This window comes from Myotis lucifugus, unplaced genomic scaffold, assembly GCF_000147115.1.
Source record: "Myotis lucifugus unplaced genomic scaffold, Myoluc2.0 scaffold_177, whole genome shotgun sequence".
In the NCBI taxonomy this organism is placed as follows: Eukaryota; Metazoa; Chordata; class Mammalia; order Chiroptera; family Vespertilionidae; genus Myotis; species Myotis lucifugus.
The window spans coordinates 1,798,436-1,812,373 of NW_005871225.1; the positions used below are offsets into that span (position 1 = coordinate 1,798,436).

Sequence of the window (13,938 nt, forward strand, 5' to 3'; positions counted from 1 at the left end):
GGATCAACAGGGCGGAGCAAACAGCTATGACTGATCCTCAGCCCTACCCTAAGAGGCCCCGGTTCTCAGTGTCCCAGTAATCGCTGCAAGCACCTCTGAGAGAAAGCCGCCCTCGAGTTCCGACCGATGCCAGACAGTCCAGTTTCTCCCCTTATGTCCCCAGAGACTCACCTGGAACTGGAGTTCAGAGCAGTTGGGAGCTTGTGTCTCCCTCCCGATTGAAAAAGACAACCGCATCCTCAGTTGCCAGCCCTTTCGGCGTGCACCTTCGTACCTCTGCACTTTACTTCCGTACCTCCTCTGAGTCTCAGTGTGCTTTTCTCTTTCCTTCTAGTTGTAGAATTTCCACTCAGCCAGCCTTTCTGTGGTGATGTCCGTTTTGTCTTTTAGTTGTAGTTTTGAAGTGGTTGTGCGAAGCAGCAATTTCCAGTGTTTACCTATGCCGCCATCTTGGTTTCTCCACAGAATTTGGTATATTTTAGATTGGGGGATAGAGAATGGGTATCCAAAAACTGTAAATACCTTAAAAATCTGTAAAGGAAGAAAGTAGATTAGTGGTTCCCTAGGTCTGAGAAGGGAGGATGGGGAGTGACGCTAATGGGTACAAATTTTCTTGGGGGCTAATAAAAATGTTCTAAAGTTATAGTGATAGTTGAACAATTTTAAATATACTAAATACCATTGAACTGTACACTTTATTTTTTTTAATATATTTTATTGATTTTTTTACAGAGAGGAAGGGAGAGGGATAGTTAGAAACATCGATGAAAGAGAAACATCGATCAGCTGCCTCCTGCACACCCCCTACTGGGGATGTGCCCACAATCAAGGTACATGCTCTTGACCGGAATCGAACCTGGGACTCTTCAGTCCACAGGCCGACGCTCTAGCCACTGAGCCAAACTGGTCAGGTGAACTTTACACTTTAAATGGTTTGACTTCATGGTATATACATTAAATATCAATAAAACTTTATATCAATAAAGCTATTTTTTATAAAAAACAGGGACTATGTCTTTTTCATCTCTAACTTCAGCTAATTACTAAGACAAAATCTTATGCCAGTTGAAAAGATAGAAACTTAGATGTGAGCATATCTAAATATGTACCTAATTTGCTAGATGAATTTTTACCAGACCTCATCTTTTTTATTTGGAAAAACAAGAACAAGTTTTTAGAAATAGGTGTGTGAGATGATACTTAGCATTATTTTAGAGTTTTGTCTGCATTTCTTTATCTGATGTTAGAAAATACTAGACTTACATCTCAAAGGGAAGGTGGGGATAGGGGTAGGAGGTGGGGAGGGATTAACCAAAGAATTGATATGAATACTAGAGGTCCGATGCACAAAATTCATGCAAGAGTAGGCCTTCCTTCCCCCGGCTGCTGGCACCAGCTTACCCTCTGACACCCAGGAGCCAGGCTTCCCTCGCAGCCCCGGCTTCGTCTGGAAGGTCATCCGGAAGGACATCCGGTCTAATTAGCATATTATGCTTTTATTATTATAGATATGCATAACTCCTTGGGCACAGACTATAGTGTAGTGAAGGCCTGGGGAGGGGGCAGGGATAAGTGGAGAGGATCAATGGTGGGGGAGGGCAAATGTAATACTTTTAACAATAAAGATAATTTTTTAAAAATACAATGGAATTGTTTTTGTTCTATAGTTTTATTTAGAAAGAAAATGTTTTATTTCTTATCATGGTAAAACATCCTGTCTTCTTGGATTCCTTTAGGTTTTGCATTAGTAGGTCAACTCAGAAAATGAATATGTGATAAATATGAAATTTTTAAGTGTTTGGAACTACAGAGAGGGTCTTTGGAGCAACATGTCTTCTCAACATAATTAGTTATTCTTAAAAGAATTATGCCACTTTTTCTCCCCAGTAATTAGGAGAAAGGATTTATAGCTGAACTTTTTAAAAATTGTGTCTTAAAAAATGGAATTAGAACATTTCACATGTAATGTGATTTTAAATTCTAAAGATAACCTAGCCCTAACCGGTTTGGCTCAGTGGATAGAGCATCAGCCTGCAGACTAAAGGGTCCCAGGTTTGATTCCAGTCAAGGGCATGTACCTTGGTTGCGGGCACATCCCCAGTGGGGAGTGTTCAGGAGGCAACTAATCGATATTTCTCTCTCATCGATGTTTCTAACTCTCTATCCCTCTCCCTTCCTCTCTGTAAAAAATCAATAAAATATATTTTTTTTTAAAAACTAAAGGTAACATAACTTTAAAGGTTACACTCAGTACAATAGACATTTTTCACTTTTTACACATCTTTTCCACCTCTACTTTCAATAAAAAATCTATTTAGTTGTGTTTTGTATTATAAAATGCATCATGTTGTCTGAGGTAAACACCGATTTTTTTTCAAAGTGCAAGCTTATTGTTTCAACTAATTGCCTAATTTGTTTGTAAATGGGAAATTTTTATAAAAATGGAGAAAAGCTGTAAATTGCTATCTTGTGGTCTTTTCAAGTAAGCATCGTAATGTAGCAACGGTACAATCCATCTCTGTTCTAATCAATATATCAAAGTTATGTTATTAAGGAGATTTTAATGTTACTTTCAAAATTCTGCATTGTAATATTGCTCTTTACTGTTGACATCTGAAAATATTTGACTACATATTTTTTCTGTTAATATTTTAGTGTTACTAGGAAATGGTAAGTCAGTTTTCAAGCACACAAACACTTTGTGAATATTTTAGATAGCATTCCCTTTTCTAAGCATTATTTTTTTTATTTCATTTGCCTAGTGTCCACTTGGCAAGAAGAGTACTTCAGTTAGAAAAACAAAACTCGTTGGTTTTAAAAGACCTGGAACATCAAAAGGACCAAGTAACACAGCTTTCACAAGAGGTAAGTAACTTAAAAGAAACACATATATAAAGAATCACAGTGTTCGTTTTAAGTCCTTGTTATTCCTTTGTGTATTTTCTGAGAAGTTTAAAAAAAAAAGTTGTCTGATAGTAGAAAATGATTTTACAATTTATGAAACTAACTTTTAATGTTAAAGCTTTAGAAAACAACTTATAGTATATGGCAAAATTAAGATCAAAAGAGAGATTAAATGCTCAGACTAAATATAAATGCAGACTAGACAGACAGAGCTCTGATTTCTGGAAATATCAACTGGCAAAACAAGTTTGACAAATTTTAGTGGCATTTTAAGTTTTTAACTAAAGCCTCATTTTTAAAATAGATTTGCTTTTTTGCTTCTTTAATTGATTAAAAAAGTCACTTAACTACTAAACATACTTAACTTGATATAACCTTAAGTTCTCACATTCTTTGGTATATGATAGTTCCCAAATTATTTATTTTTAAAATCAGATTTTTTATTTTCCTTAGCCTTATATTGTATCATTTAAAGAATATATAGTTGAAATAGTTGAACCTTGAGCACTGCAGAGGTTAGGGTCGCAGACACACGCACCCTCCCCCGACCCCAGTTGAAAATCCCCGTGTAACTTTTGACTTCCCCAGAACTTTTCTATAGATAGTTGTCCCTCTGTAGCTGCTGGGGATTGTTCCAGGACACACACACACACACACACACACACACACACACCAAAATCCCCAGGTGCTCAAGTCCCCTATATGAAATGACAGAACAATGCATATAGTTGCCCCTTGGAACCGCAGATTCCCAATCTGGAATGTGAAACCCAGGGAAACGGAGGGCTGACTGTATATTTATTGAAAAAAATCCTCATATAAGTGAACTGGCACATCAAACCCGTGTTGTTCAAGGGTCATATACAGTGGGGCCTTGACTTACGAGTTTAATTCGTTCCGAGACTGAGCTCGTTAAGGAGCTCGTTAACTCAAATTACTCTATCAACTCAATGCAAAAAATCAGCCAAGAGACAGCTGGTATCTCAAAAAGCTCGTTAGTCGGGACACTCGTAAGTCAAGGCCCCACTGTATATGTTTTACTCAATCCTCTTGTTACTTAAATCAACATCTAATTACATTTTTCTGTAATTTTGAAATTCAAATAATAAAACAAAGCCATAGAAGCCACTTCACTAGTGTTCCTTTTAAAGTAGTGTATTAAAAAGTATTAAAACAAAGCACAGCTGGCGTGGCTCAGTGGTTGAGGGTCGACCTGTGAACCAGGAGGTCACATAATAGTGCAGTGCTTGACCCATAGTTAATGCTCAGGGTGGAAGCAGTACTGTGCTGGCAAATGTTAACAGCCAGCTCTCCAGAGAGAGGTGTGAGGTAGGGATGGCTCTGATTTGTAGCATTTGGTTATATCTGTGGTATAAATATTCTCACCATGACTAACTTCAAGCTGCCAACATGTTACTGAACATGGATGGAGAGGAGAAGAGATGCTCAGTAGCACACCATTACATAATACTTCCACCATGCAAATACAATGGACATATGTAAGTGCAAGAGCAGAGATAATAGTAAAAAATAGTAAAATAATTAAACATTGATCAATTTTTAAGTATATATTTCTTATTTAAATAAAATTTATTTTGTTTTAAATCTAAATAAAGTTTTAATAATGGTGGCATTCAACAACCAGCTCACAAAATTCCTCAAAATTTACCAATCAGCTCTTAAAAACTACAAGCCAGTTGCAGGGTCAAACCATGGAAGGCTATGTAAATAAATGACTAAAATACTGAATGAATCTCTGCTCGCTAATATGGTGTAGATCCCTCGTCTTTGTTTTATTTTCAGAATAACCTATCAAAAACACTTCTTAAAAAAATAAAATATTAAAATTCATATAAACTTGTATGTATTTATGTCATTATATTATTTTTCTTAAGTAATATAATTAACACCTTGGAGCAACATTAAATTGTTTTTTAATTTAAAAAACTACCTTGCAGCACTTCAGTTCATTTAAATAGGAATTTCTAAATGGATACACACTCCTATACAAATTGTAAGGGGAAAATATAGGAAATTAAATTAAGTAATGAAATTAAATTTCAATGAAATATAATTAACTTTACATGAAGCAATTTTTTAAAAACTTGTCTAATATTGAGAAAAATATTTAAATATTGAAATATTTGTGATTTGAAATGCTATGGTGTGTGCAATTTGCTTTAAAATATTCCAGAAGGCCCGGATGGGGTGGCTCAGTGGTTGAGTGTCGACCTATGAACCAGGAGGTCTTAGTTCAATTCCTAGGCACATGCCCAGGTTGCAGTCTCAGTCCCCAGTGTGGGGCATGCTGGAGGCAGCCAATCAATGATTCTTTTCTTTTCTCATTGCAAATGTTTCTGTCTCTCTCCCTCTTCCTTCCTCTCTGAAATCAATAAAAATATATTTAAAAATATTTATATATATATATATATATATATATATATATATATATATATTCCATAAGGAAGAGTGGGAAAGGGTTCAATAGATTTAAAAAATAAAAATCCACAGCCCTAGCAGGTTTGGCCCAGTGGATAGAATGTCAGCCCAAGGACTGAAGGGTCCATGGTTTAATTCTGGTCAAGGACATACACCTTTACTAGAGGCCTGGTGCATGAAAATTCATGCACTGGAGGGGGGTCCCTCAGCCCAGCCTGCCCCCTCTCACAGTCTGGGAGCCCTCAGGGGCGGGAGGTGACCCAGCGATCAGGGGAAGGTGACGCCCCCATCACACCTCTGCTGCTGCCACTGCTGGCAGTGCAAGCCTCAACCGGCCCTGGTTACGTGTACTCGGGTGGCCCTGGGCGGCTGGGCAGCCACCATCAAGGCTTGCCTGCACCTTGGGCTGGCCCTGGAAGGCTGAGGGGACTGGGGGACTCCAGAGGCAGGCGCGCAGTGGGGCTGAGGGGACTGGGCGCTGCCATCTTGTGGCTGTGGGTGCCACATCTTTGAGGGCGTGGCAGTCAATTAGCATACTCCCTTCTTATTGTCTGTGGGTGCTGCCATCATTGAGGGCGGGGCAGTCAGTTAGCATATTCCCTCATTATTGGCTGTGGGCACTGCCATCTTTGAGGGTGGGGCAGTCAGCATATTCCCTCCTTATTGGCTGTGGGTGCCGCCATCTTTGCGATGGCATGAGGGTCAATTAGCATATTCCCTCTTTATTAGATAGGATTACAGGTTTGATCCCCATTGGGGTGCATGTAGGAGGCAACCAATCGATGTGTCTCACATCGATGTTTCTCTCTCTCTGTCTCTCCCCCTCCCTTCCACTCTTTCTAAAAATCAATGGAAAAATATCCTCGGGTGAGGATTAACAAAAAAATGACACAAAAAACTCAAAATGTGGATAATGTTTGAAGCTGAGTGATGAGTACATATACTTCATTATTCAATTTCATACTTTTGTGAAATATTTTTCGTAAGACATATGGAGAAAGAATCAGTAAACCTATATTAAAAGACTTATGTTTATGCAGATGTATAACTTACCTTAAGATTTAAAATAAAGTATTATAATTTTAAATAGTCCATAAATTTTACTCTTTTCCAACCCACAAAAATGTTACAGACATAGCTCCTTTTGCACTTTTTTACAAATAAAAGGTTTGTAACAACCCTGCATTGAGCAAGTTTGTTGGCACCATTTTTTCAGCATTTGCTCACTTTATGTCTCTGACATTTTGGCAATTTTGAAATATTTCTTTTTTAAATATATTTTAATTTTTACTGATTTCAGAGAGGAAGGGAGAGGGAGAGAGAGAGAGAAATATTAATGATGAGAGAGAATCATTGATTGGCTGCCTCCTGCACACCCCTACTAGGGATCGAGCCTGCAACCCCAGGCATGTGCCCTTGACTGGAATTGAACCTGGGACCCTTCAGTCCACAGTCTGACGCTCTATCCACTGAGCCAAACCAGTTAGGGCTTGAAATATTTCAAACTTTTTTATTGTTATATCTGTTATGGTGATCTGTGATCAGTGATCTTTGATGTTACTATTGTAACTGTTTTGGACCTCCGTGAACCGTGCCCATGTGAGACAGTAAGCTTAATTGATAAATCTTTGTATTCTGACTGCTCCACCTACTGACAGTTCCCCTGTATCCCCGAGCCTTCCAATTCACTCCAGTGTTGAAATTAGGCCCATTAATAACCCTACAATTGCCTCTAAATGTTCAAGTGAAAGAAGGAGTCGCATGTCTCTCACTTTAAATCAAAAAACAGTGATTAAGTTTACTAGTAGTCAGAAAGGCATGTCATAAGCCCAGAAAGCTAGATTGGAAGCTAGGCTTCTTGTGTCAAAGTTTGCCAGGTTGTGAGTTTGAAGGAAATTAAAAATGCCACTCAGTGAACACACAAATGATAAGAAAGCGAAACAGCCTTATTGCTGATATGGATAGTTTTAGTAATCTGGATAGACACAGCGGCCACAACATTCCCTTAAACCAAAGCCTAATGCAGAGCAAGGCCCTAATTCTCTTCAGTTCTCTGAAGGCTGAGAGAGGTAAGGAAGCTGCAGAAGAAAAGTTTGAAGCTAGCAAAGGTTGGTTCATTAGGTGTAAGAAAAGAAGCCATCTCCATGACATAAAAGTGCAAGGTGAAGCAGCAAGTGCTGATGGAGAAGTTACAGCAAGTTATATAGAAGATCTAGCTAAGGTCACTAATGAAGGTGGCTACATTAAACAACAGATTTTCAATGTAGATGAAACAGCAATACAAGATACCATCTAGGACTTTTCATAGCTAGAAAGAAGTCATTGCCTGGCTTCAAAGGACAAGCTGACTCTCTTGTTGGGGGCTAATGTAGCTGGTGTCTTTAGGTTGAAGCCAGTGCTCATTTACCATTCCAGAAATCCTAGGGCCCTTAGGAATTCTGCTGAATCTCCTCTGTCTGTGTTCTATAAATAGAACATCAAAGCCTAGATGATAGCACATCTGTCTACAACATGGTTGACTGAGTATTTTAAGCCCATTGTTGAGACTGGCTGCTCAGAAAAAAAGATTCATTTCAAACTATTACTGCTATTGACAATGCACCTAGTCACCCAAGTGCTCTGATGGAGATGTACAACTAGATCAATGTGTTTTCATGCCTGCAAACACAACATTCCTTCTGCAGCCCATGGAACACAGAGTAATTTCGACTTTCAAGTCTTAATATTTAAGAAATACATTTCATAAGGCTGTCACTGCCATAGATAGTGATTCCTCTGATGATCTGGGCAAAGTAAATTGAAAACCTTCTGGGAAGGAGTCACCTTCTAGCTGCCATTAAGAACATTCGTGATTCTTGGGAAGAGGTCAAAATATCAACATTAACAGCATTTTGGAAGAAATTGATTCCACCTCTCATGGATCACTTAGATGGGTTTCAAGAATTCATTGGAGGAAGTAACTGCAGATGTAGTGGAAATTAGCAAGAGAACTAGAATTAGAAGTGGAACCTGAAGATGTGGCTGAATGATCAAACTTGAACAGATGAGGAGTTGCTTTTGGGGATAAGAAAGGAAAGTGGTTTCTTGAGATGGAATCTACTTCTGATGAAGATGCTGTGAAGATTGTTGAAATGACAAAGGAATTTAAAATATTATATAAACTTTGTTGATAAAGAAGTGGCAGGGTTTGAAAGGATTGACTCCAATTTTAAAAGTTCTGTGGGTAAAAGGCTATCAAACAGCATCACAAGCTACAGAAAAATTATTTGTGAAAGGAAGAGTCCATTGATATGGCAACCTTCATTGGTGTCTTATTTTAAGAAATCATTATAGTTACCCCAATCTTCAGTAGCCACCACCTGGAGGAGTGAGCAGCCACCAAAGTTGAGGCACGACCCTCCACCAACAAAAGGATTATGACTCAGATGATGGTTAGCATTGTTTTAAAATATGTTTTTATTGATGTCAGAGAGAGAAACATCAAAGATAAGAGAGAATTATCTATCAGCTGCCTCCTGCACACCCCTTACTGGGGATCGAGCTTGCAACCCGGGCATGTGCCCTGACTGTGAATCGAACCCTGACTTCCTGGTCCATGGGTTGACGCTCAACCACTAAGCCACACTGGCCAGGCATGGTTAGCATATTTTAGCAATAAAGTATTTTTTAAAATATATTTTTATTGATTTCAGAGAGGAAGGAAAAGGAAAGATAAAAACATCAATGATGAGAGAGAATCATTGATTGGCTGCCTCCTGAATGCCCCACACTGGGGATCGAGCTCACAACCCGAACATGTGCCTCGACTGGGAATTGAACCATAACCTAGTTCATAGGGTGACACTCAACCACTGAGCTACGCCGGCTGCTGGTCATAATAAAGTATTTTTAATTAAGATTTGCGCGTTGTATTTTTTAGACATATTGCTGTCACACACTTAATAGAGTACAATATAGTGTAAGCATAACTTTTATGTGCACTAGGAAACCAAAAAATTGTGTAACTTGCTTTATTGCAATAACTGCTTTATTGTGGTGATCTGGAACCAAACTCAAAATATCTCTGAGGTATGCCTGTATTAGATTGCTTCTATAACAATAGACTATTCATGATACATGGTAAAAAAAAAAATCAAGGGAATTCTCTCAGGATCTGTATTCTTTAGAGCAGGTTAATATTTAAACCAATGTAGAGTTTTAAGAATAAAATAGAGGTAAAACTTAACTTTTGTTAGAATTACCATTAGGTTATATGCTATTCAGAATATGTCTGAGATTATAAATAATTGACTAGCCAAAATGAAAATGTTAAAAAGTACTCAAAATGAAAACAAATATTCCCTCTATAATAGCTTTATTGAGGCATAATGGGCATACACTAAACTGCACATATTTAAATTATATATGCTAACATTTGACACATGTATACCCATGTAACCATCACCAAAATGAAGATAATGAACACATGTATCTCCCCCAAAGTTTTTTCTGGTGCTCCTTTGGACTCTCCCCCTCCCCACTGTCCCCACCCACATACTGATCTCCAAGTAACCACTGATTTCCATTCTGTCATTGAAGATGTTTTTACATTTCTTAAACTTTTATATAAATGGTATCACTGTATGCTTTTTACACACACACACACACACCTTTTATGTCTTCTTTTATTCTGAATAATTACTTCAAGATTGGTCCATAGTTTATCCTTTTACATTGCTGAGTAACATTCCATTGTGTAGATATACCATAGTTTTTTATCCATTCACCTGTTGATAGACATATGGGTTATTTCCAATATTTGCTTATTATGAACTAGAGGCCCAGTGCACGAATTCATGCACCATTGGGGTCCCTCGGCCTGGTCTGCAGGGATCGGGCCTAAACTGACAGACAGCCCCCTCTCAATACAGAACTGCTGGCTCCTAACCGCTCGCCTGCCTGCCTGCCTGATCGCCCCTAACCGCCTCTGCCTGCTGGCCTGATCACCACCTAACTGCCCTCCCCTGCTGGCCCGATCGCCCCCTCACTGCCCTTCCCTGCCGGCCTGATTGCCCCCTCACTGCCCTTCCCTGCTGGCCTGATCGCCCCTAACTGCTCTCCCTGCCGGCCAGATTGCCCCTAACCACCTCTGCCTCGGCCCCTACCACCGTGGCTTTGTCCGGAAGGACGTCCAGAAGATGTCTGGTCTAATTAGCATATTACCCTTTTATTAGTATAGATAATAATAAAAGCCTAATATGCTAATTAGACTGGACTTCCTTCCAGATGAAGCTGGGGCTGCAAGGGAAGTCTGGGTCCTGGGTGCCTGCTTGCGGCCGGGGGAAGGAAGGCCTACTCTTGCATGAATTTTGTGCATCGGGCCTCTAGTATAGGATAAAGCTGATATGATCATCCATGTACAAGTCTTTGTATGAATATATGCTTTTGTTTCTCTTGGGTAAATAATCTGTGAGTAGAATAGCTGGGTTATGTAGTACATGTATGTTTAATGTTTTAAGAAATTTCCAAACTTTTTACCAAATGTTTGTAGCATTTTACATTTCCACCATCAGCGTATGAAAGTTCTAGTTCTTCTACATCATGGGTGGGGAATGTCTGGCCCGAGGGCCATATAAGGGCTGCAAAATCATTTGGCCTGGCCCTGCAAAGGCATTAGGGGTGAGTTAATTAAATGTTTGACCAAATAGCAGGCTAATTATTAAGATCATAATTTTGTATGGCCCAAAAATGCTGTTGTAAATATCCAAATGGCCCCTGGCAGAAAAAAAGGTTCCCCACCCCTGCTCTACATCATCACAAAGACTTGATCTGGTCAGTCTTTTCCATTTTAGCTATTCTGATGGGTGTGTACAGGTATCGTGTGGTTTTAATTCTCATTTCCCTAATGGCTCATGATATTGAGCACTTTTTCAAGGTTTTATATGCCCTCGTTCTTATTCACAGAAATGTTCAAGTTTTTTGCACATTTTTATCAGTTGTTTCTTATTTTTGAGTTTTGAGCATTATGCATTTTAGATACAAGTCTCTTATCAGATACATGATTTGCAAATATTTCCTCCCACTAATCAGTTTGTTCTCTGTGGCTTGTGTTTTGAGTGTTGTATCTAAAATATGTTTTTTAATTCGGGATTGAAAGGTTTTTGTCTATGTTTTCATCTAAATATCATAGTTTTAAGCCTGTGGTTCATTTTTAGTTAATTTTTGTATACTGTGCAAGATATAAATTGAAATTCGTTTATTTGCATATTAAAACGAAATTATTCTAGCATCATTTGCTGGAAAGACCCTTGTTGAATATTAGTTACTAGGGGCCCAGTGCATGAATTCATGCACCTTGAAAGGAACTGTGGGCTGCGAGGCTGCGGTGGGCACAGGGGCGGGAATCATCCCATCCTCTGCACCCCCACCTGGCACCTCCTACCGCAGCCCCCAATCCCCTGTCTGCCGGAAGCCCCGCTCCCGCCACCGCAGCTCTCACGCACTGACGGCACTGTCCCTGCTCGCACCGCTGACGGCACAGAGCGATTGGGGCTGGCACCAGCAGCGTGTGCGAGCGGCGGCTGCTGCCCTGATTGCCCCTCAGTATCAGGGGGAGGTGGAGAAGCCCTCAGGGGTGATCGGGACCAGCAGCCACTGCTCACACCCGCTGATGGCACCAAATGATCAGTGCCGGCTGCAGGTGCTAGCAGGGCCAGCGCCGGCAGCAGGAGTGAGCTCTGGGCGGGACCACGGCACGCGGGAGCAAAGAATTTTCAGTAACCACCAGAGGCTCACCCTGATGACAGAGACCAGTGCCCTGCCGTGGGCTGGCGCCCCCACTCACCTGTTTCTAAACTCTGTTCTAAACTAGTTATCTCTGTCTTTATGTCAATATTTCATAATGTCTTGAAATTAGATAGTATTGGTTATCCATCTCTGTTCAAGTTCAAAGCTTTTAGGCTATTCTGTGTCTTTTTTACATTTCCACGTTAATTCTATAATTATTTCTACTAAAAAAAAAAGAACTGGCTGTGATTTGATTGCAATTACATTGGATTTGTCGATGAAATGAGGATAATCAACATCTTAATAATATTGAATATTCTGACCCATAAACCCAGTATATCTTTCCAATTATTTAGATGTTAATTCCTCTTAGCAGTGTTATTTATTTATTTAATTTTTAGTTTTTAGTGTAGAGGCTTCACATCTTTTGACCAGTGTTACATGCTATGATTTTCCACCCTTTCTTCTTTTAACCTGTTTATGCCAAATTGTCTTATAGGTAACATATACCTTGCTTTTTTATTTATTCTGACAAAATGGGACTTTTACTTTGGGTTTTCAGAAAATTTACATTTTAATGTGTTCACTGATATGATTATTTTTAAATCTATCTTGCTATTTGTTTTTTACTTACTCTATCTCTCCTTTTTTTTCCTTTTTTTTTTTTCCTGCCTTCTTTTGGATTAATTGAATATTTTTTACCATTCTATTTTATCTCATTGTTGACTTATTGGCTATAACCCTTTATACAGTGATTACTTTAAATTATAGGTATAGAGATATAGATATAGATTAGATGTAGATATAATTTGTGAACATTCAAGTACAGGATATGTTTGATTACCTATTTATGTGACTTTTTACTATATACTATGTACTATCTACACTAATAAAAGACAAACATGCAAATTGACTGTACCTTCGCTACACCTTAAGCCATGCCCACCAGCCAATCAGAGCGACTATATGCAAATTAACCCAACCAAGATAGCGGCCGGCAGCCACGGAGCTGGAGCAAGCAGGAGGCTTGGTTGCCCCAATGATCTAGGAAGCCAAGCTTCCTGCCTGCCGCGGCTGGCTCTGAGCTCCACTCAAAGCAACAAAGTTTCAATTATAGAAGGTAAATAAACCCCAGATACCTGCTTTCAGCCAGCCGTGGCCACGGAGCTGGAGCGAGCAGGAGTGGGTTGCCCCTGGCGATGGAGGAAGCCAAGCTTCCCTCCTGCCCGCCCTGGTCGGCTCTGAGCTCCTCTCAAGGCTACAAAGTTTCAATTATAGAAGGTAAATAAATCCCTTAATAATAAAAAAGAAGAAAGAAAGAAAAAGAGGAGAGGCTGGGAGCTTCCGTCGCCGGGGAGGCTTGGCCAGCCTGAAAACGGCCCTCAGCCCCTCACCCAGACTGGCCAGGCACCCCAGTGGGGACCCCCCACCCTAAAGGGGGTGTGGGCCAGCCTGAAAACAGCCATCAGCCCCTCACCCAGGCTGGCCAGGCACCCCAGCGGGACCCCCCACCCTGATCCGGGACACTCTTTCAGGGCAAACCAGCCGGCCCCCACCCGTGCACCAGGCCTCTATCCTATACAATAAAAAGGGTAATATGCAAACTAACCCTAACAGCAGAAAGACTGGGAATTGACTGGTCCCTATTACCCCCACCCCGGCCCCAGGGGGCAGACGCTCAATGCAGGAGCTGCCCCCTGGTGGTCAGTGCACCCCCACAGGGGGACTCTGCTCAGCCACAAGCCAGGCTGATGGCTGCCAGTACAGCGGTGATGGCGGGAGTCTCTCCTGCCTCTTCAGCAGCACTAAGGATGTCCGACTGCAGCTTAG

The 13,938-nt window shown here is 40.3% G+C and overlaps 1 protein-coding gene across 1 annotated transcript in view; it reads left to right on the plus strand.

The window, feature by feature from the left end:
* The window catches only part of PIBF1 (progesterone immunomodulatory binding factor 1), a 209,059-nt gene that overhangs the window by 139,152 nt on the left and 55,969 nt on the right, over positions 1-13,938 (plus strand). The window contains exon 14 of the mRNA XM_006096365.3: positions 2,763-2,865. Coding sequence (XP_006096427.1) covers positions 2,763-2,865 — 103 coding nt within the window. The remainder of the gene's footprint in view (positions 1-2,762; positions 2,866-13,938) is intronic.